The sequence below is a fragment of the Lonchura striata genome, chromosome 3 (genome assembly GCF_046129695.1).
Source record: "Lonchura striata isolate bLonStr1 chromosome 3, bLonStr1.mat, whole genome shotgun sequence".
In the NCBI taxonomy this organism is placed as follows: Eukaryota; Metazoa; Chordata; class Aves; order Passeriformes; family Estrildidae; genus Lonchura; species Lonchura striata.
Genome location: NC_134605.1, coordinates 57,533,302 through 57,557,110, shown reverse-complemented (window position 1 = coordinate 57,557,110; position 23,809 = coordinate 57,533,302). Strand labels below are relative to the sequence as shown.

Below are 23,809 nucleotides of genomic sequence, written 5' to 3'. Positions count from 1 at the left end.
TTTAAAGAGTAACGGGGAAAAAAAACAAGAAAGAAAAAGAGACGAGAAAAGGGCAGTTGCATTGGCCGGGAATCGAACCCGGGCCTCCCGCGTGGCAGGCGAGAATTCTACCACTGAACCACCAATGCTTGTGCGAGGAGCGCTCCCTGCCTTCGTGACTCGAAGGTGACGAACACACGTTTCCTTCCCCACCGCACTCGAGATCCCGCCCTGGTGGCCGATGGCTTGCTTCCCTTTAGCTATTTCCTTTCCGTAACTCCCAAATGTGAGTTTCGCCAAGTGAACAGCAAGCAAGCACATGTTCTTTGCTTGTGACTTGTCTGCACTCCTTCAAACTTTCACAGATGGTGTTATTCTGGGGAAGAAAACGTGTCTAAGAGTGCTGAGGAAAACCTGCTGCCGAGCGAGTGGAGTCAGCCCAGGAAACTGCCCTTAAGTATCCTTGATGGAGCAGTACCTCGTCACCTGTCTAAAGAGACTCAGCTGCTTAGCAACAAAGAGGATCTAAAGGTTGAGCACAATGCAGGAGGTTTATTATAGTCCTTCAGGGTCAATTCCAAACCCCCACAGCAGTATGTCATCCTTTAATTAACTATATCACATCCATTCTTACTCGTCTTGTTATTCTATTTCTACCCATTCTTAAACTGGCAGTTTTAGTCTCCCATTTCTAACAAATGTCTACGTTTAAAACAACCATTCCTACATTACTTCAGCTATCAAGACACAGCTGCTGATGAGTTTCTAAAATTTAAAGTGTATCACATCACTTGGTTGATGAGAGCTGGAGGAATTTTCTGTCTCCCCTTTGTAGGTGGGCTAATGAATAAAAAATGTACTGTACTTCCACAGACTCCTCCACAAGTATAGCAGAATCAGGATATAACTCAGTCTCTCCAATAACACATTAGTTTCTGCATTAGCACTTTGAGATGTGCACTTCAAGAAGGGGATTTTCACAAACACAGATGAAAATTGTGATACATTGTCTTCTTAAGGAACAGCTTCATGGTCCATAATGTATGCATAATAATAAAAAATAGTAACAGTGATTCGTAAGATTTACTTATTTTGATGAAAGAGGCAGCAGAGGACACAGAAAGAATACCAACAAATTGATCTCTTGAAAATCAACATGTATACAGAACAGGTTACAAACATGAGGTGACAGCCAAATACAACAGCATTCCTGCTGTTACATGTGTGCCATTTTAATGTTAAACAGTAGAACTGCTGCAGCATAAACAGAACTTGAAGAGGGATGTGAAGGAGGACAGAAAAATAAATGTAATTAGGCAACTAATGTTTACATTTTATGTCTGAATAGCCAAAATAAGAATGTGATTTTCACTTCTTATAAAGGTCCAGTGTGGTGTCTATTATCCCATGAAGTGTTACACTACAGAAACCGATTCTGAGAACAATTTCTATAACTCAGAATGCCACTGACTACCAGTAGCTGATAATTCAGTTAGGCTGCTCATGAGAGCTGGAATTCTTTCTCTTATTCTAAATAGCTTTTAAGAAGGTGTCAGTGCAACCACTCGCATCCCATGCCCCAGGTCAAACACACAATGCTGTGTGTTCAGTCAAAAGGGGCAAGAAAGCCTCCACTGCTCAACTGCTGGGCACTGACAAACTGGAAACCTGGCAGTCCTGGATGGAGGGGATGGATGCTCCAGTGTACCTACTGGAAAAGTCAGCAAATATGCACATTCTTTTCACATGAACACCAGGAGTCTTGGAGATCACAGTCCAAGCCACCACCCCATAAGCCCCAAAGACGCAAGTGTGCCAATGCACATTCAGAGATTGCATGGCACACATGTAGCTGGATTGCAGGAATGCAGAGACCTGGCAAAACAGGATGCCCAGTCATGATCGAGACAAGTAAAGAACACGCAAAAAAATTGGTGAATAACTTACTATGGCCATGAGATAATGCAAAATTGTTAAGTTTACTAGCTAGACACAGAATAAATGAATGATCCGCTTAAGCAGAATTGTGGGATGGTCTATGTATTTAATAGAAGACTCCAAAGAACTGACAGTCTTATAATACAAAAAGGACATTATATATACATATACACACAGAATATGTCTATATATATCTATATAGATATATATAAATCAGTAAACTTGAATAGTGCCTTTATCATGACCATCTTAAGGCATTCAAAACATTTTAGTATGACATTGACCCAATTCATTATCTTTTTTGCTTTGGCTGAAATAAAGCAAACAGATTTTAAGTTCTGATCTGAAACACCCACAACATCTGAAACAAAAGCCTAATAGTATCTTCAGTGACAGCAGCATAATCTAAGAACCCACCCACTGCACTGCCTATCAGCTGAATAATATTAAAAGGAGTCTAAATAAATCATTCCCACTCACAGTTTTTGCACCAGCGGAAGATACATCAGTCTCAAAGAGACTTTCTAAGACAAAAATTCTATAGATTCTATTACAAATTGAAAATAGAAAAGATACAGCAAGAGGGCCTGCCCGAGGATAGAATGCCACTGAATATCATATACTATTTACAGTACAAGTTATAGGATTATAGAACATTTTATAAATACAATTAATATGTATACAAGGACACATAAAAGAGAAACTTGTTTTCATGCTTTACAAAGTAAAGGTAACCTGAACTAAAACTTACTGCAGAACTCCACAACTGCTGGCTAGGAGCCTCTCTTCTCCACTGCCTGTATAAACCAATCCCCATTGTAGGTCACCAGTGAAACACCCATGTTTTAAGCAGCAAATATGAAGAATCTCAACAGACTCTGAATCTATGTCAAGTTTCAAAACATAGGTAAAGCAGAGCATGCTGGAGAGTTGTGACAACATTCATGTGTAACTAACTTTCTCAGAGAAGAACCCGGACTGTAACTTCTTGCAAGGAAACACGTAACACTGCAGCATACAGGTGGCAAAATGCAAACAAGGAACTTCTAACACATGATATTAGAAAATGCCAGAAGCATCTACCAAATTCTAAAGTTATGAGCACTTCCTGTATTTGTTTAAAAAAGGCAAAAGAGTATTTAGTATTTCAGTACCTGCGCATGTCCTTAAAACAATCAATAATTTCCTTTAATAAAAGCAATTGGTTTTTCTTTTTAGACCAATGGTGCCTTTACAGGACACTTATTTATTCTTTTTTAGAATTATTTTTAAATTGCCTAGGATCAGTAATAGTATTAAACAGGAATACACCATCGTATACTATAGTGCAGGCAGAGGAGAAATATACTCAGATGAAAAGGCAATTTTAAGAGTCAATTTAATGAATTGACATTATTTTCTCTGCACACTTCAAAAATGGTGAAGCAGAGGCTTGATTAAATTACCTTTAACCAGCAATATATTATACTTTGCTCCAAGACAAGTAGACCAGTTTTACTGGGATACTTACTAAGAAGGAGGATAATCTTTAAAGTTTATTTACATGAAAAGCAATCTTTTTTACATAATATATAAAATGGAGTAGTTATGCACTGCAACCATTTTATAATAATTAAGCTAAATGAAATTAATCTTAAAAGCTACTCTATTTCAACAGCTGTGGGAAAGGCAGAACAGGACTGTTTTATTAAGCTGCAAACTCATTTTCGTTATAGTAAGCAACTAACAACTTCTTTGAGAAAACTTCTCATAACCATCTTCTAACCATTATAAATGCTTCACAGTAGAGGGGCAAACTTCCACAAACACTTTCTTCTGTGACAAAGTACGTTTAAGAAACTTCCTCACTGCCAAGCTGCTGCAGTTTCCTCAGTTATGTCAATATAAATCATTTTTGGACCACACTAGAAACTGGATCACTCAAATGACTACACTCACAAGAAAGGAAATTCCAAATGCTAACCGACAAGCACTTTCTTCAGTGAGCCAGTATGTAGGACAGTACTAGAGACAGTTGCAGTAGCACAAAAAGAGACACTGGACTCAAGCACAAAAAGAGAATAAATGGCCATAAGCAAACAAACCAGCTTGGTGAGAAAAGTAAACTGGTAACTGATGTTTGCTTCAAGAACAGGTATGAACACCAATTTCATGTTGTTTAGATACTTGCAATGCCAGTGCAATGGCACAAATAATAATTTAGGAAAGCAGTAATGCTTACATGCCATGTTATAAGATTATCCATTGGAATTCAATTCCAAGGAAGAAGAAATGTTTCAAAAGTCATTAAGTTTACTAAAAATAGTGCATTTTTTTACCACTGTGTTTATTTTAAGGAAAAGGAGGATAGAGACAAAAACATAATTCTTTCTGCCTCTCAACACTTAACTCCTGATCTTATCTCGGTGAAACTGCTTAAAGTGATGTTCCCATCCCTGTTCCACAAAACCTCAATGGGCTCAGTACCCTCCATGAGACCCTAGGAGCTACCTGAGCATCTGCTGCTGGAAATTAAGGAAACAGTAATGCAGAAGGCAGCAGGCACAGCTCTAAGTTCCTAATTCTGTTCTGAACCAGGCCGTGACAGAGCATTGAAACTGTACTGCCAGCTGAGACAGAGCCATGCAAAGGCCTTCTCAGTGCCTGTGTAACTGGAAGGAAAACTGTTCCAGCCAAAGCAAATGGGTCTCTACAAGTCTCAAAAGTAATAATTTATAATCTTTTCCCATTACTATCTCAAATTTATCATAAAAATACTACTCTGAAATTTATTTTTCAAACTAAAAATCCCAACTAAAGCAGTACTGTACACACTTTACAGTTTGGCTGTAGTCAGAAAATTGAACTAGATTTCAGAAAGTGTTTCTAAGGCTTCTTTTCCTCTTACATCTATAGAACTGATGACAAGAGACAATCAAGTTGTTTCTGAGTGAGCAGTCCTGCTTTGAGAGGAGTACCAGTCACATGCTAGTGTTACTAATATCAAATCCAATCCCTATTTAATAAAATACTAGTTCTAATGTTTTATCATCTTATGATCATACTATAGTCAAGACTGACACTTTTGTGTTTCAAAGCTGAGAACTAGGCCACTCCCACAGCAGCTGGAAACATTTCACCAGAGAGGTGGCTGTTTTTCCAACACTGTGGATAATGAGGCTAAATACAGTGAGAAGTGAGGGTACAGCAGCCTTTCATTTCAGAAATGTATCCGAGAACTTTATTAGTGTAAAGTAGGTTTTATATTTGGTCAATGCATGGAAAAACTGTGATTAAAAATTATGAAGCAGAGATTTGTTCTCTAAAATTATTCACTATATGTATAAATAGATACCAGGCATTTTAGGGGAAAAATCACTATTTCCTATTTTGAGTACTTAGAGTACAGAGGACCAATAATAATATTCAAGTGACTTTTTTTAACCTCACATCAAATCTCTTCTAAATTAAACAATTAACATCACTGGAATAAATTAATTTTTAGAAGGATTTCCCTATATTCTAGGGAAACAAAATGTACAGAGAGGGAAGATAAAGAAACATTTTTTTTTAGCATTTAAAAAGAAGTGTGCACATATTTACCCTAGCAATCTTCTTTCAATACTCTTAAAGGAAGAGACTTTTCAAAAGCTACAACTGCAAAACTGATTATTTCATTTTTGACTTTTATTCCTCTACTAAACATAAACCAAATCACGACTCTGAACTACTCTACTTGCCTGTTCATCATCATCATCATCATCATCTGACTGCTGTTCTGAATTTTGGGAACTACCATACTCATACTCAATGGGCTTTGGATTATTGTATGGGTAGCCATTGTCATCAAAAAACCTTCGAAAGGTGAACTCATAAAAAGCATGTTCAGGATGTTTTCCATTTTTGTACCACCCATTAAGGGTATCATTTCTGTTCCCCTCCTTATCATCATCACTCCACAATTTATCTGGATCAACTGGATCAAAGTTTGACGTATCCGTAGGATGAGCAATTTTGGGAATGTAGAAAGCAGGCTGTCTCCGTAGATCGCTTGAAAAATCAATTGTTTTGAAAAATGGATGAGCTTTTATTTCATCTGCACCATTTTTGCCTAAACGATCTTCTGGCCCTCGGCAGAGTTTAATAATAAGATCAGAGGCCTCTGGAGTCAATTTAGCCTGAGGTGGAATATGAAGTGCAGTTTGCCAGTTGATAACCTTAAAAGCAAAAAGATGTGTTATTTATTTATAATTTCACAAAAAGAAAAAAATACATTAAAACAACAAAAGAAAACAAATTACTATGAAGAAATAATTCAGTATGTCTAACGTTTTTCACAGTAGAGGGGAAAGCATGAAGTTGCTCTTTCAGAAACACAGGAATATTTTGTCTGGAAATCTGGCAAAATGCAGGCAAGTTTATTCACATTCCAAATCTAAACTAGAGTCTGGCATGGAAGACGTCTGCTATAAACCAACAAAAATACCATAAAATCCAGTACCTGGGACCTGAGCTTAGGTACGTGGCTTACAATCCTGAAAAGGTGAGGCAGATGAGTTTTGAGTTATATGATGTACTGTAAAGCCTAAGAGATTTCAAGTTAAAAAAATAATCAATACTGCACTACATTTGAGCCACCTGAATGCAATTCTGCAAAAAATGACACCTGCAGAAGACTGCCTTGATGCTTCCTCTGAAACAGCAGGGGCTCCGAAAGGAAAAGACCAAAGGCTCTGAGCTATCAGTAGCTCTGAGCAGGCAGTCATCTACTGCTCCTCCACCTTCCCACCAAAGGAAATCCTCTGCAGGCAAACAGGCACAGAAGCCAAGAGGTGGGAAAAGAACAGATACTGGAAGAGGGAAGGGAAGGGGAAAGGGAAAGGTAATAAAACCTGGAACAGATACAAACAGTGAAAGGCTGAGATGTGATGTGATGTTTTGTTGGCATGTTTACTGTACGACCAGGTTAAGTCACAAATGTGATTCTAGAAGTCTCTTTATAAAGACTGTGGAAGTCACCTCCACAGTAACATAAAAGTTTAAAATTGCCATAGTTTAAAACACGCTTGGATAGGCAGTGCTGTCAAACATCACCTTTGTTTCCACTACAAATTAGCAAGACTATGTAAGTTTCAAACCTGTTAATACCAGACTTTTAGAGTTACCTTCATTTGTGTTTCCAGTGGTGTTTGTGCCAGGAATGGAGGCTGCCCCACTAGCATCTCAAAGAGAATTACTCCAACACTCCACCAGTCACACAACTGTGTGTAACCTGAAATAAAGTTCAAATAAGGTAGTCAAGCCTTTGTATAGTTTTTATCTTACATTTCTAAGACTAAAAAAGTTCTGAAGAGAAATCAATTCTATTCAATACTTATTTAAGATTTCCATATTAAAAAATATTTTTTTCTTAAAATATCACATCCTGGGGAGAAGTGGGAGTGTGGGAGAAGTGAAGCAGCACACCTGAGTACCAGTCACTTTATAGTGAGACTGCAGTACAAAACCACATACATTACCTGTTCGTAACAACACTTCTGGTGCAATGTAGTTGGGTGTGCCCACCAGGGAATGGGCCAGGCAGCGCTGGTGCTGCCGTGCAGCCCTGCGCTCCAGCGGCTTCAGCCGATCCCCACATCTGCAGTTTGCTGGGTCACCCCACTCACTGCTGAAATCCATACTGTCCTGACGGGCATGATCACCTGCCATGGAGTGACAAAAATGGCAAAACTGACGATGGTTACTTTTGTTCTTATCTAATACGACATTTTCTTTAACCATTAACATTCTGTGTTACAAGACAGAATCTTTTTCAGTTTCAATACTGAACCTGAGAGTTAAAACAAAAATCAACATCAAGATGTTGATTTTTATTTATGATATAAAACACCAACCTCTGAGGACACAAATTTTTCAACTAATTTTTGACTTAACTATGAAAAAATACCAATCTTGATACTTTTCAGATTTTTCTTAACATTTTCTAGGGTGTATAATGTGTATATTGTTTTTACACTTAACGCAAACATAAACCTCTAACATTTAAATCACAAAAAAAAAACCCAGATTTTAAACCTTTATCTTCTCACCACAGACTGTGTAACAGTCTGGCCTAAGATATGTGACATTTTGAGAAAAACTAATCATAAGTAATGTAAACCTTGTTTTTGAAGGTATGTTTTTATTTTTGGAAACTAAAAACAAGCTATCACATAATTTGTATTTTACCACTCTCAAAAGCGTGACTTTTCTTTTGCTCCAACATTTTCTTCAGCTGTTTCAGTAATCAAGTAGGATTCTGAAAAGCCTATTTAAACCTTCTCATAAAACAAACAGCACAGTCATCTTTCTACTCATTTATAATTTAATTCCTTGTAAAGAATACTTGGATTTCTCTTACCGCTCTGGTAGTATTTCGAGTCATGGGTCCATCGAAAACCAGTACAGAGCCCGAAGTCAGTCAGTTTGATATGACCATCACGGTCTATCAAGATATTGTCAGGTTTAATATCTCTGTGGATGAAGCCCATTTTATGAACACTCTCAACTGCGCACGTCAGCTCTGCTGTGTAGAACCGTGCCAGATTTTCTGGGAAGACGCCCATTCTAATTAGGAGACTCATCATATCACCTCCTGGAATGTAGTCCATTACAAAGTACAAATTGTCCTTATCTTGGAATGAATAGTACAGGCGAACTACCCATTCATTATCAGCTTCTGCAAGGATATCCCGCTCAGCTTTAACATGAGCAACTTGATTTCTAAGCAAGACATCTTTTTTCCTCAGAGTCTTTGTTGCATATAGAGCATTAGTATCCACCTTTCTTGCTAGGCAAACTTCTCCAAATGCACCAACTCCCAGGGTTTTAATTTTTACAAACATTGATTTGTCCATTTTAGCTCTTCTTAGCCGAATGTAATTTGACTCTTTCTGGCACAACATTTTCCTCATTTGATCCCGGGCTTCTGGTGACAATCCAACCTATGCAGCAAACAGAGTTAAATCTGAAGAGTGAACTCTTAATTCTTGGTGATCTTCTCATGATTAATTACAAGGCTTAGGCAAAGCAAGCCAAATACTTATACACAGCACAAGAAATAATACTTAAAGGGATTTGGTTTTATTTTAATTTACACATTAGGATTCTATGAAAACATATAGGAGTGATAAAAAACTGAAATGTGATCATTTTCAACAGCAAAATGCACAAGGTGCCATGCACCAGGAGGTTCTAGAGAAGGGACTACTACATTCTTAAGAAAGGTAATTTACAAATTACTGATAAAAACCACTGCAAATAATATTATCTGAGGAACAGCGTGCATCAGCTGCCTCCCTGATTCTCTTTACAGGGTTAAAGAAAGCCAAGACACGTCTGTGTCTTAGCTGAGGGCTAAGGAGCTGCCATGGGAAAGGCAGACTAACTGGAGCAGAAGTCACTGAACTTCCTGACCATGCTCTAGAATTTCAGCTGCAGGAGGGAGTATGTATTCCCTCTCACTCTCTCACTTCCACGTGTAGCTACCTGAAATAGATACTACTGGCTTCCTACTGCCCGCCCACACCAAGGCCGTGCCTCTGCCACAAGCTGAGACCAACCGATATTCCTCTCATCACATAACACACCCCCTTCTAAGAGGACTTTGCTCACACTCAACACTGCTCTCCACTCTTCCTAGGAACCAGCTGAGCAGAGAACTTCCTTTTGAAGTGGCTCACTCATCCTGACAATATCTTTTCTTGGCTCCCATCTGTGTACATATCCCTCTCTTGACTGAACACCCTATGTTCCAGCCAAAGCCACCAACATTCTGACAGCTGAAACACTCCCAGACCACACACAACTCATCACCTACAGCGTGAAAACCTTTATCTACAAGAACCACATTGATCACTCTCATTGTACTCCAAACCTGCATGCCCTCCTGGTATATTTTTGCTGGTTTCAATGCCCTTAAGAGTTCCATTCAATTTTGGTGCCATTTATCTTGGCAAATTTCAGGACCTGGAATCAAAATAATCCTTCTTCTTTGTTTTAATATTAATAGAACCTGTCTTCAATTTTTTAATATTTTTTTTCTCTGTGACACTATCCCCAGCTTGATGTTCATTCCTTCTTTTGTTTCCTGACAGCATTTTCAAATTACTATATGCTACCTTTCTCACAGCATCTCCATTATTTTATCTGCCTATTGGACTTGAAATCACCATCCCACACTAATGATTTCCAAGTTCAACTTATAGCATACTTCCTTATTTTTTTAATGGACATGTTGATCATAAACTCAAACATGGCCAGACTGAACACTGCAAACATCACAACTGTACTTGAGCACTATTCTAAAAGCTTTCCATTTTTTACTTTAACATTGATTCTTGATACCAAGTCTTGCTGCTTCCATCTCTTTAAAGCCTCAAATATGTGAGATACTGTCTGCATAGCAGTATTCAGAACCATTAATAGGACTAATTAACTAGTCTAGGCCTGTATAGACTGTATGTTAATATATGACTTCAGCCTTGTCTGACTTCCAACATAACTTGAAACAAAATATAATAGAGGTGACTGACAAAAAAAGGCGAAAAATAATCAATTTGATATCACTCAGTATCTTAAAAATGCTTTCACAAGTTACTATATGTCACCAATAAAGAAAATACTGTTAGAAAACAGAATTTCTTACAGGCATCATAACAAAAATGGATCCAAAGGAGATGCAATTAGGAAAATGCATACAATATGATTGTCTACCCAAATGAATTTCACAAGTTATACAAATTTGGTAAGATTTAAATGGAGAAGACTGTCACAAATTTGAGATAAATTTTTTTGTAGACATCAGATAGGCATTAGTTAAAACTGGTTAGCTGTAGTTTCAAGACTGGTGTGGGAAATAGGTTCAACTACATGCTTTTAATCAAAAAATTGTCTTATTGCAGGAACATCTGCGTAGTGTCTTCCAAGACAAAAACATCTGAAGTTTTCCACGAATTAACAGACTTAAGGCACACTTCAGTACAAAAGGAAGGATGTGCTTTTAAGACTTGCAAATGTCAAGAAGACAGCTGAAGACGTGAACCTGGTAAACTTCAGATAATGGTGGGTCACCTTCTTAAAGCCCATCTGAATCCTAAAGTTTACTTCAGTACAGACCCACTTGACACAACTGAATACAAACTGACACAAACTGAACCCCACCCATCACTGAAAAAGCTTGAAAAGGAAAAAACCTACACGGCAACAAACTCCTTAGGTGTGAGACTCAATACAATCATTAATCACTGTGAGACATACAAAGATTCACCAAAACCCCGGTTTTTGAAAGGTTTGCTTTCTTCTACCCACTCTCTAGCTCTTGCATCTGGACTGCTTTATAATAAAAAACTAGCCCAAGTACTGCAATTTATCATCTCTTCCCTCAACCCTTGATTTTTCCCTGTCATCCACTAAACCAAATGTTAATTACAAACTTTCTCTCTGAATTGCTGTATTTTCCCTAGAACTCTCCTCAGCTTCAGCATTTGCCAAAAATTAACAGACTGTCAGCTGCACAAACTTTTCTGCACGTGTATCTCCAATTATTTCATGACATCAGACACCAAATGTTTTGCTCTCTAGCATCACATAATTTGCTCTCATTTTGCTTCCTTCTCATCTTGCTGTGCCTTAAAGGATGACTTAAGTTTCTCTTTGCAGGAAAGACACCTATTACAACTCTTGGCTGAACTTACACATCTAAATCAAACATTTTTGAGACCACTCAGCTCCTAGGAGACCTAACACCATAGAAATATGTCACATATGTTAGAAATACAGCATCTGATGAAAGCAGGTGTTTTCACAGGGATGCATTCTGAGTTTTTTTCTTTCAAAATTCAAAGGGTAGAAAAGAAGGGTTTTAATACTTGCTTAATCTTCTTAAAACTTTCTGAAAATAAACAATTTTCCTTTCTCCTTCTCATGAAGGCCCAAAATATAGTTTACTGTTGTGGCATTCCTCTCCTGTATGCTTATGAAAAAGGAGAGGTCTGCTGCAGTACAATAACCCATCTTCCACCCTCCAGCCTGTAATTAAAACATCCCAGCTTTAAACCCAGCATAAACTATTAAAACTATAGCATTAATATTATAAATATTCTACAATTAATATTGATAATCCATTAATAAGTAATTGAATTAATATTAAAAATATTATGTAATACCCCTACTATGGTGCTTTAAAAGCCCAAGAAAAAATATCAAGCAAAGTTCTATCAGTGCTTTCATAAAAGTAATACTTATTCTGAGATACTACAGAAGACAACACAGTAAGAAGGGAAAGTGAAGTTTGCAAATCAACATTAATTATAATCTTACATTTAAGTACTCAAAAATAGCCAAAATAAATTCATGCTTAATTTTGATGCAGGATTGCATGCAAAGCCCTCTAAAAAGGCATCATGCTATTCTTAAGAAACACTGTTGCTTCAGAATCTTACTTGTCTACACAGGGATGGAGGCTACAGAGTTCAGGAAAGCTTCCCACACCTTAACAGTTTAAATCAGCTGTTAGTGAAGTGAAAAAGGAAAGAGAGAAGACTAAGAATAAAGATCTAGTAAGAGTTCCAGGACGAAATCTTGCTAACATTTACTTATTCGTGATTAAGTAAACACTTATAAAAGACTACAGCTTACAGTAAAATTTTTCAAAGAGTAAGAAAATACAGATTTAAAAAACAGCATGTCAAGAAAGCAGTATAAACTAAATAGATACTCTCATAAAATAAATAAAAAAAGAACATCATACTTATGCCAAACTTTCAACTACAATTGTTAAGAAATATATTTGTGTGACAGATCTCAATTTCACCTTTCTGCAAATATTAGTTTCACTACTTCTCACTGTTTTCTCTTTTGAAATTACATAGGTTTGTCAGCTCCAGCTTTTACCCTTTTGATTTGGTTTAAGAGAGCATTGAAATAATAGAAATAGACCACTGACTTCATGCAGACACAAAACAGTTGATTTCACATGTATTTGTTTTATAATTATGCCCTTCGATTGCTCTTGTTTAAACAGATTTCAGTGCAGATTACAAAATAATTAGACAAAAGATACCATCTCCTTCATTCTAAAAAAACCCCAACTAACATTTAAATGCTTTTTATTTTAACTTAATAAAACTATCCCTACTGGTAACAAACTGCAGAATGTAAATCATATTACTGTTTGGGTGTCCAAGTAAGAGCACTAGCCAGACTGCCACTTGTCCCCACTTTGTTTGTACCTTCAGTACTTATTTTTAAAAAATAGAAATAGTTTTTTAAATCATTAAAATATTGCCTGTAATTCAAAAATCAGGATTAAATAGAACCCATAACAAAAAGCTATGAGCTATGTAGCTACATTTCAGTTTATGTAACAATTATTTCACTTCTGCTGCCTTACTTTTTGTAGGCCATAAGAATTACCTTTAGACAGCCAAAAAACTTACTTAAAAATAAATTTCTAGGAAGAAAATTAAATATATAAACAAGACACAGAAGAAACTTGCCACATCTCAAATACGAAGATTAAAAATAGACTTCAATGCCACAGGTTCTAAATGCTCTACTTATTGGTACTATTTAATTCTACAATGAAGACTACTATCTCATAAAAGTAATGCAAGAAAACTTTAGCAATAGATTTAGAAAGAAGCAAGAGTTTACCCGCATCATTTCATTCTCTAGTTGTTTTTTCCGGTGCAAACGTTGCTGGTGTGATTTGAGTATATTCTCCACATGCTGCTCCATGAAGAATTTAAAGGCTTGAGGGGAATAACTTTGAATGCGAGACTCTCTTCTTTCTTCATCTTTCTTGTTTTTTCTAACAGGAACAGGTGAGGTTGTAATTTGTTTCTTTTCTTTATCTGTTGAATCAACACATTCATAACTCTTTTCATTCTCATCCTCCCTGGACAAAGGAGGTGGCTCCTCCTTGCTGAGCTTGGGTCCTGCCTCATACAGATTGACAGAAGGATTCTGATGTAACAAGTGTTTAGGGTAAGGTGGTGGGGGACCCTGGTAATTTGGAGCCTCCGCAACAGGAGACATAACTGCCATATTGGTAGAGGGGCTGTCGGAGAAGGGAATGGTCTGAACAGTTTGCACGGGCTGTGGCATCCAGGAAGGGTGAGTGGGTGCCAAGGCAGTCTGCAGCTCTGGTTTCAACACTCGCATGCTTTTCACTGGCTGCTGAATGGGAGCTGGCGTTATGGCTGTCACCGTGGTGGCAGAAGGCTGGGAGCTGCCAGAGTGACTCTGCCTGCTGCCGTGATGGTTGTTGAAGGAGTTTGACCGCACGGGAATACTGGGCTGCCACGCAGGCAAGTCGTGCCCATTGCCTGGTGACGACTGCGGCTGCACAGGGGAAGGCTGTGACCAGGATGCAGGTATTCCAGCCACATTTGTGTTGTAAAGTTCCAGGTTGTGACTATTTCTGTTTGGCACCATTATTGCCTGAGGAATATTCCCATTGGTGTATGCTGAAGGAGGAGCAGATCCTCCTGCCTGCATCTGTAGTGCTGTGGGACTCTGCCTGTTAGTTGGATTCATTGGGTATGGGGGTGGCTGGCGACTCACCGAATTTCCAGACACCACATTCTGATGAACTATGAATTCTGACTGACAATTGCCATTTTGCATTCCAGCTCTTCCAGAGGGAAAACTAAATTTACTGTTGGCAGAACTCTGCATGATTATTGGTTGCCTGCCAATGGGGACAGCATTCATGCCTCTCTGACCCTGTGTGGATGAATTCATAGGAGGAGGATTCATAGGTGGAGGTGGATAACCATCCTGCCATGTTCCTGGTGGCACTGGAGAAATACGGGAGATCACATATTCCATGTTTCCAGAGTACCGCTTTGTTTGAGAATTTGGCTCCCAGGAAGGAGGTGGAGGAGTAGTTCCCCTTGGAGGGGGTGTCTGCCCCCGAGGAGGAGGAGGAGGAGGAGTGACACTCCTTATCTGTGGTAGAGGTGGGGGATTCACTCTTTGTCCATTGGCAGGATGAGCCTGAGCAAATGCCGCAATGCCAGATCCAGATAATGGCCTTCCTACATCAGGCTGCGAGCTGGGGCTTTCTGAGCGATAAATGACACCCTCTGCCAGGGAAGGGCCGTGCCGCTGAGGAACCAAGGACTCCTTAGAACCCTTCCAGCTCTGCTTGCGGTTAACTGACTGCTGGACAGCCCCTGCTTCCACGAGAAGAAAACACAGCATTTTTATTATTGGAAATTATTCCTGTTTACTGCTTTGAGTATGTTGTTCTGCGTTAATTACTACAGAAACAGGAATTGAGTTCCCTGACACAATATGATCCACTGTACTTCACATGAAAACTTTTTCTAGTAATACATAGCACAGCATGCTAATATGCTCAGTGTACATATAAGAGGAAAAAAAAAAAAACCACATTGAAACTATAAAACTATAATACCAGAAAGTGACTTTTTAGAAATAACTTTCCTGAAAATTCATTTTGCTTCAGTGAAAACGTAAAATTTAATTGAAAAAAATGGTAATGTGCAAAATTATTAGTCATTGTTAGTCAATGTATTTTTAATTACCTGCACAAGAAATTCTCAGAATGTTCAGCACAAATGCAAAACAAGTAATAGTGTGGAAGAATATTTTATGTTGCTATCCCTTCCAGTTAACACTTGCAAAACACTTAAGTGTTCTCAAACTAAAATTTAACTAAATGCTGTAAAATCAAGGTTTGCACCCTTATATGCATACAGATCACCCAGACTTGCTAAATTCTCCTAATGCAGAATTTGACTAAGTACTTTAATTTTAAAAGTTGTATCTTTTTGGGAACCAGTGCTGTAGATAGAGAGGCAAGAATTAAAACTGCATGAACACAAAACTTACAGAGCAAAACCTCGCTCTATATTTACTTTGCAGATGCTATTTTGCATCATATAAACAAAATATACAAAGAACTGATAGTGCAGGCAGTCTTACTGTGGTTTTTATAATGGTAACACTAAAATATCTGTAAACACACTAAGTACTTTAATTGCTGAAAGTCACCCTGTCCTCAAAGAATGTGTTAATTACTATATTTTTGCAGGTAACAATGAAAACTATGTCTACATGGTGGAATTTACCTATGAACTTCATACAAGCACCAACTAATCCTGCTTAATAGACTAAAGGAAAAGAACACTTTTTTCTTTGCAACTCCTGACTAATTTTTGCTCCTACCTATATTGTTGATTTAAAATCTAACTTCAGTTCCAGCAGCTCAGCACCCAACTTCCGTAAAATAAAAGTTCAGTATTTCTGCTGCATTTTAAAGTTACTCTTTTTTTAGGTGTATGCTACTAAAAAGGCATCAAGTTGTATTAAAAATGTGCTACAATCTGTTTAGAAAGCAATAATAACAAGTGGCAAAATTCTGACTCTGCTAGTAAAGACACAGTCTGTCCTCTAACATATCTAAGAACATGAAGCCTGCCTTAAAAACTATACAACCAAAAGCTAGAACCAAGCAGGAAATTAAGCAGAGAGGGATCCTGGAACATCACATCCTAAAATACAAATATCATAGTCATCCGATATATAAATACACACACAGACAAATACATACACAAAAATGCACATACAGAATGCTGTTGTGTGGGAGTGTGTGTGAAGAGAGACAAAAAATTAAAAGAATTCTTCAATGCTCAGCACTTATTTCTTAGTGGTGCCTGGCAGAACAAAACACAGGCACCACATCAGCAAGGTAACAGAAATTACCAAAATGAGATCTGAATGCCATTCCTTGTATGAAATGTTTATCCACAGTAATAAAACCATGCAGTTATAAAACAATGCTTAAGAAACTCATGTTAAATGGACCTATCTTTCAGAAGGATTACATCAGATATGTAAAATGCTGTTATTAAAAGCAAAATACCTGCATCTCAGCATTTCTGTGCTACTACGAGCATGTGAAGGCAAAATTTACTATGTTCTATGTTTTACCTATAAGAATACACGCAGTGAGTTACTGAGTCACCATGGATACACTTACCTGGCGGTTTCATACCTGCATTTACAGGTCTTGCTGCTGCTGCAACCATCTGTTCCCGACGAGGATCCTGGTAGCTCATTTTACTTATAAATTCAATGGCAGCCTCTATACTACGGTTGTTAGTTTGTCTAAGAGCTTGTATAACCATATCCTAGAGAGAAAATTATATACAAAAAATTACTTACAAGATTCCAAAAATCATGGTTATTTAGCCAAATAACCTCCACTAATTTTTCCAAAGTAATTCTACAAAGTATCAATTTCTCTCAATTGTTTGAGAGTTAATTTTAAAATGTCTTCTTCAGAAGAGATAATCCAAAATAGTACTTCAGTCTCAATGTTCAGAAGAAAAGTTAACTTGTTGAAGCATTGTAGTTTGATATAAATCATGTCACCTTGCTATTCATAGAACAGTTTGGTCATACAACCCTTAAAAACGGATGTTATAAAAAAACCCTATACAATAAATTTGTTACAATCCTTATGGACCAGCTGACATTAGAAAAAGCAGATACAACATTTTCAGCTCAAAAATTTGGTCACCTATGCAATATGAATTCGTTAATGTCTTAAAGAATATCACTATACACAGAACACATGAGGATTGAACTTGAACCATAGTAAGCAAATGAGATTTTCTGTAAGGTATTTAGGATTAAAAAAACCCGAATACAATCAACAGCATTCTACCCTGATTATTATACATATACATACATATATATATAATTATCTATATACACACACACATCTGATACTTATTGATACCTATCTGTTCCACTTTACCCCTTAATGCTACCTACTACCTGAGAGGTGGGGAGAAATAACAAGTATGCTTGTGATATTTCATTTGGAAAAAAAAAAAAAAAAAAAAAAACAAACCAAAAACCAAAACCAGTCTTCTTCTTGACCAAGAAAACTGCTTTCCTACTTCAGCTGTATCTGCTCCTAGTGACGTATGCGGATCAGTGCCATATGGACTATTGTGATAACAAACTGTAGGTTAACACACGGCAGAAAGGGCTTATGCTGACACTGTGCCTGAAAAAAGCCCCAAACAATCACAAATGTCATGGGAATTTGCAGTTGTATCCAAGAACAAAGGGTAGAAGCAAAAGGCTTCAAGATCCAAAGGATCCAACAAAAACACCACCCTAAGACACCTTTCTAATTTATTGTCCAGCCACATACCACAACCTTCAGTTTGCTAAACTGGCTGCAGGTTCAAATCTGTAAAAACAGAGCTGAGAACCAATCTACTTTGAAAAAACTTGCCCCAAAATCCCACACAACAACAACAAAAACACTTCCTCAACCTCAGCAATGAATCACAGAGCTGGAGCAAAATATTACAAAAATAATTTATAAAATCCTTCCATTTTTCCTGACACACAGTCTGGTCTCTGTATTTGATCAAGTGAAAAGAACATTAAAAGCCACTATCGGCACTTGGCTTGACTGGGATGCTGCTGAAGAAAAGCCAGTTGGTAGTTTTGGAGAAGCTCACTCTTGGTAGAAGTAGATCTCTGTAAACACCAAAGCATCACAGACAGCAGAACTCATGAGCTGGTCACTACTGCAAGCAGGGCACATCTGTAAAGGTAATCCCTGCTGTGGTACTGTGCCTTTTTCCTTTGGAAAGATGAGTGGCTTGCCAGCTCTTTTTAAACATGCTTTTGTACCCAGGTTTACAAAGGAGGCATGAAAACAAGCATGATTTATGTGATGTGCAGGTCCCAGTAAAAACACAGAAGCTGTAAGTGTATTGAAGTGTATTTCCTTTCTGGAAACAACATTTCAGATTAATTTCCAAAATATTTGGTATTGCCTTTCAATTTAGAATGGCTACATTTTATCAACCTATTTTAATTGAGCACAATCCAAAATTACTTTGAGCATCAGAGGCAAAATCCACGTTCTAGAGTCCAGTCCTCTCTGACTAAAATTATATAAATAATTAGAACAACCTACCACACAAGAACAATCTGGATAAGATGCTTAAATAAACAAAGCCAAGTCTCTCTAAATCCTTCTAGTCCTCTTCTACATCTCCCACTATTACCAGTTTCATGTCTTAATGAGAAATCTACCAGATTTTGAAGCTTTTTGCTTATCGTGCTGTTCAAACATTCCCTGACCAGCACCCCTCCAACATGCATTAATAGTTTATAGCTAGCAGAACACCAAATCTTCAAAATAAAACACTTCACCTCATCAAAGCCAGCAGCTTGCAAGTCTTGCAGCATTTGTCGATTAACTTCTGATGTTCCTTTGACAGCTGAGGTTGCTTCATTTGCAAAAGGCAGAAGTGAGTTTCTTATCTCCTGCAAAACCTTATGATATGTTACAAATTTGGGGGGATTTCGGCCTTGTCTAGGATCTTCAGGTAACATTTTGCCCATGCTGTGATCAGCTTTAGCAGCATCTGAGGGTTTAGGCAGATTCCTGAGGCTCTCTCGTATTTCCTGTAGCATCTGCTGGCTGCTGCCAGTATAATTACTGGCAGGAAAAGTTTTAGGCCTCATTTGTCTATAACCTTCTGGCTTCTCACTTCTCTTCATGAAAACATGTATATATGCAACCTCCACCAAGGACTCGCACACACCAGAATTCAAGGAAGACTGGCTGATGTCAGAACTTGAGAAAGCAGTGGCTCTTCACTGTGAAATCTTGGTTCCTGTAATGCTGGAGCTTGTCACAACCCAAAACTGCTATTCTGTTAACAAAACAAATCACATTTAACAGATCAGTAAAAAAAAAAACACAATGCAGCACTGATGGCAGTGAAACATTCACATGCAGCACTGCCTTCAGATATTAAAAGCACACTAAGCAAATTCTTCAGGCAGTCTTTACTCAGCCTAATTTACAAACCATATTGGGTTTTTAACTGTCTGTTAACAACTAATGTTTTAGGCGCCTCAAGTCTAAACAGTCCTGAATTGCAAAGGATGCAGACACAGTAAAAAGCTCTGTGTGGTGGACAAAGCTTTCAGGAGCAGATATGAACCACTGGTGTGCGCTAACTCAGCACTGCTTCTTTGCCTCCCCTCTCTCCTGTGTCTGTCACCTATGTCCTCCCCATCAGCACCTTTGTAATAGGAAGATCAAACTCTACTACCCAGTCAGCCAAGATATGGGTCAAATCACCTTGCTGTTCAATGATTCTGACATCTAATTCCAGCAAAAGATGGGAGTGAGAAATTCACCAGTAAGAGCATGTAATTACAGTGATTTTATCCATTCTCTAGCAGTCACATTTATTAAAACTAAACACTTGTCTGGCTCATCACATGGAACTTTATGACTTCTTGTATCATCTGCCACTTACATATGTTTAACAGTTCAGATTCTGAAGCTTTCACAGTCTCTTAGCTCAAGTCTCCTTGAACCAGTCTTCATCAATAGTTAAGTAATTTTAAAATTTATTTTACATAAGGGAAAATGAGAGCAGAAAGAGAAACAAAGAAAATTTTTATCAGTTTTTTTTTTTTTACTGAAAAATTGTTTAACAACTCAAGCATCAAATTCACTGAGAGCATAGCTATGACATTTGGTAAGGGAAACAGAATTTTCTGCCAAAAGCCAAATAAAAAACGTTTGCATTTTGAAGGCGCTGACTCATCAGGGAAAGAGCCCTGTGTGTGCAGAGAACTCAAATCTCTGTGTTCAGGCTGGGCATTAATTATTACTGCAACTGCATGGCAAAGGATAAAGCAACCACAGTGAAACACTGAAGAAATTGCAGAGCATTTGCCTCTTTAGAATACCATGGAATTAAACTTTTTCAGTCCGTACTGTTTCACAGAGGAAGATCAGTTACTAAGATAGTGCAAGATAAACTAAAAGCTTCAGCGCTGTCTTTTCTTCACAGGCAACAAAAATGTTGAAGCCCAACACAGTGTTCCTTCACTACTTGTTGCTAAGCATTTCTGATATTAGACATAAATTAAACAAGTACCAAAATTTTACAGTCTACAATAAAGTCACTCTTTCTTCATTCAGGTTTCATTTCTATAATACTTGCACTGTCACAAACCAATCAGTGATCAAGCAATTGAGGAAGAATATGACAAGTTAATAGGAAAAAGAACCGTCTGAAACACATGCAGATAATATGAATTAAATACTCATGCTACCTATATATAAATAAAACCTGAAAACTAGGAAGTAATACATAAAAAAGGACTGCAAAAAGTAACACTGAAGGTATATCCACTTAATCCCATTCTCCTTGGAGAACCATTTTAGAAATAACAGAATTTCTCTTATGAAACTTTCTAAACCTTAAGGGGTATAACTGCAACCACAAGCCTTCTTTGCACTGTGATAGCTTTGAAACCTTAAATGAGTGTAGTTGGGGAGCTATATGTTTCTTTAATACAGTCTGATAGCATCTAATTCTTCAGTGCTCACTGAATAAGGAAGAGATCATCAGACATGAGTGAATTTTAATAATCAACAGTGAAATATTGCCCAAAGTATTAAGAAATCAGCAGAAAGTAGAGCATGAGAGCTATTAAAATGTAATTTAATTTTGGCCACTTTCAAAATAATTTTCCAAACATGCCGTATTTAAGACCACATTGAAAATACTTTTTCCAAAGAAAATTAAGTAAGAACTTGACAAAATACCCATACACAAGTTTTTAACAAATTCCAAAGGCCTGGAATTCAGGAGAAAATGGGGTTTTGCACTGACATATTTTAGAAATTTCATCTGGTATTTCCATATTCACTTCATAGTTACACCTCGGGTAGCTGGCATAGATAAATCTAACACCCTCTAGGAGAAATCAAGGTTAAATTAACAGGAAACTAAAATCATAGATCAGGAGCAGTCTTGGGAAATAAAGCTGCACTCCAACTTAAATTTTTAGCAGCAGTTTAGAAGTGTAAACCAGCCAGTCCACTTATCTCCCACCACTTACCACAGACAGCATAACTGTAAGGTCAGACAGACAGCATGAACCAAGCTAAGGAACTTAGCCAAATAAATAACATTTTTTGGTGGGTTGTTCCTTTTGACAGCACTGATGGGTACCAGCATGTACATGTGAAACTAAGTCTTAATTCTTAGAAAACAAATTAAATTAGTCCTCCAGAGAACAGGAATTACTAGAGTTTACCTTGCTTTATATATAAATCTCAAAACTCAAAAGTCACCTCTGCTTATAGACACTGGCACACATTTTAAAGGAAGAGAGTGTTGAGTAAGTATCTCAAGTGAGTATCCAAACTTTGTACTTCTAAGTACCAAACACCAACTGTACCCAAGAGAACTGATGTCTATTCCCTCTTGTAGTTTTGTGTCCTTAAATAATCTGTTTGTCAATGCAGCTGTTTTTGCTGATTAAATTTTCTTCCCTAAAGGAATTGAGGAATTGAAAAAAATAATCTTTCACTTCTTTTCAAAATATGGGAATACAGTATTTTCTTCTACAGGTCAAACTGTAAGGGAAAAGAACGCCCATCATGTTTTTTTCTACATTATAATCATAAAAGATTGGACTTATATTTATATAAATGCTTGGATGAAAGCTCAGAAGTGTTCAGGGCCAGGCCCGATGAGGCTTGGAACAACTTGGTCTAGGGGCAGGGAGCTGACAAGAGATTATCTCTAAGGTCCCTTCCAACCCAAACCAGCCTGTGATGCTCTGAATGGCAACATGCAACTGTCAATGATTCCCATGATTTTCTGAGGGTAAAAATACACAGCTTTGTAATCTAACTTATAAAAATAAGTTATAAAATTTCCTTATAAAAATACTTTCAATGCCCATATTGCCAACTGAGTACTGAACATCACATATTAATGTATGTAGGTGCCCTCCCTCATGTACCTATTGTAAGAGCTTATACATAATCACAATGCTTCATTGCTAGGGATAAACAAAGTAACAGAAACCTCACAAATCATAAAATTAAGTTTGTAAGGACTTGTTCAGACCGACTAAAGGAAGCTCTTCTTTCAGGTAACAAGCCATTGAGCTGCAACAGCAATTCCCCAAAAGGATGCACTTCCAATGCAAAAAGTTTTCATAGGATAAGGAGAAAACTGGACCCCCAAATTAGCACATAAGCACAACTGCATATGGTCAGAGAAGCCAGAGCTGGGAAGAACCAGAGACCAGATGAACACTAGGAACATTGGTGCACTCGCTCGGTTTGTTTCCATTCTTACGCTCTGCTATCTCCTTTAGCAGGATGCAGCTTCTCTACGTACACATGTACTCCCGGGAGCAGCAGGAGTCATTTGAGGCGCACCTGGGAGCGATCTTCAGGGCTAACACCTGCAGGGCAGCCAGAGCCCCGCTGCGCTGGCTCAGGCCGGCACGGATCGCTGCAGGACAGCAGCACCCGGCTCCCAAGGACCAGGCAGGCAGGAGGCTTTCCCGGCCGGGAGGAGCACCCCGAATGTACCCCGCTGGGACACCAGCGCTTCTGCCGCCTCGCCGGCCCCAGGCCGTGCCCTGACGTCGCTGCTGCCACGGCTGCGTCCCGCAGAGGCCCCAGGACGTCGGGCCGAGCGGAGCGGGCCCGCTACCGCCCCGGCCCCGCGCACGGCGGACTCTACCTGAGGCGACAAGGCGGCGGGGCAGCGCCCCGGGCGCCCGGAGCTCGGCCCCGCCCGCGCGGCGCCGACCGGCCGCGGCCCTTCCCTTCCTTCCGCCCTTCCTCCGCCCCTCGGCGATGCCGGCAGCGCCCGCTCGGTCCCTCCGCCAGCGCCCGCCGCCGCCCCGGGCCGCTCAGTTCGGCGCCGCCATTTTGTCGGTGTCCCCGGCGCGGAGCCGCCCGGATGTGGGCAGCTCCCGGCCTGCCTCGCGCGGCTCCCGCCGCTCCCGGATGGAGCTGCGGCCCGCT

At 38.6% G+C, this 23,809-nt stretch overlaps 1 protein-coding gene and 1 non-coding gene across 4 annotated transcripts; both read right to left on the bottom strand.

The window, feature by feature from the left end:
* Positions 1–57: 57 nt before the first annotated feature.
* TRNAG-GCC (transfer RNA glycine (anticodon GCC)) lies at positions 58–128 on the bottom strand. The gene has a single exon. It is a non-coding gene; the product is annotated as a tRNA-Gly (tRNA).
* Positions 129–2,003: 1,875 nt separating this feature from the next.
* On the bottom strand, positions 2,004–23,597 carry LATS1 (large tumor suppressor kinase 1). 3 transcript variants are annotated; one of them, XM_021540628.2, is made up of 8 exons: positions 23,523–23,597; positions 19,156–19,661; positions 16,949–17,099; positions 13,591–15,119; positions 8,297–8,879; positions 7,416–7,598; positions 7,062–7,168; positions 2,004–6,113 (listed from the first exon to the last, which is right to left on the bottom strand). In XM_021540628.2, the coding sequence occupies exons 2-8, from the start codon at positions 19,504–19,506 to the stop codon at positions 5,595–5,597; spliced, it is 3,423 nt and encodes a 1,140-aa protein (XP_021396303.1). In that variant the 5' UTR covers positions 19,507–19,661; positions 23,523–23,597; the 3' UTR covers positions 2,004–5,594. The 3 variants fall into 3 exon arrangements, with proteins under 3 accessions (XP_021396303.1, XP_021396305.1, XP_021396304.1); XM_021540630.2 differs by having other exon boundaries at positions 13,591–15,116; XM_021540629.3 differs by lacking the exon at positions 23,523–23,597 and having other exon boundaries at positions 19,156–23,116.
* Positions 23,598–23,809: the final 212 nt, after the last annotated feature.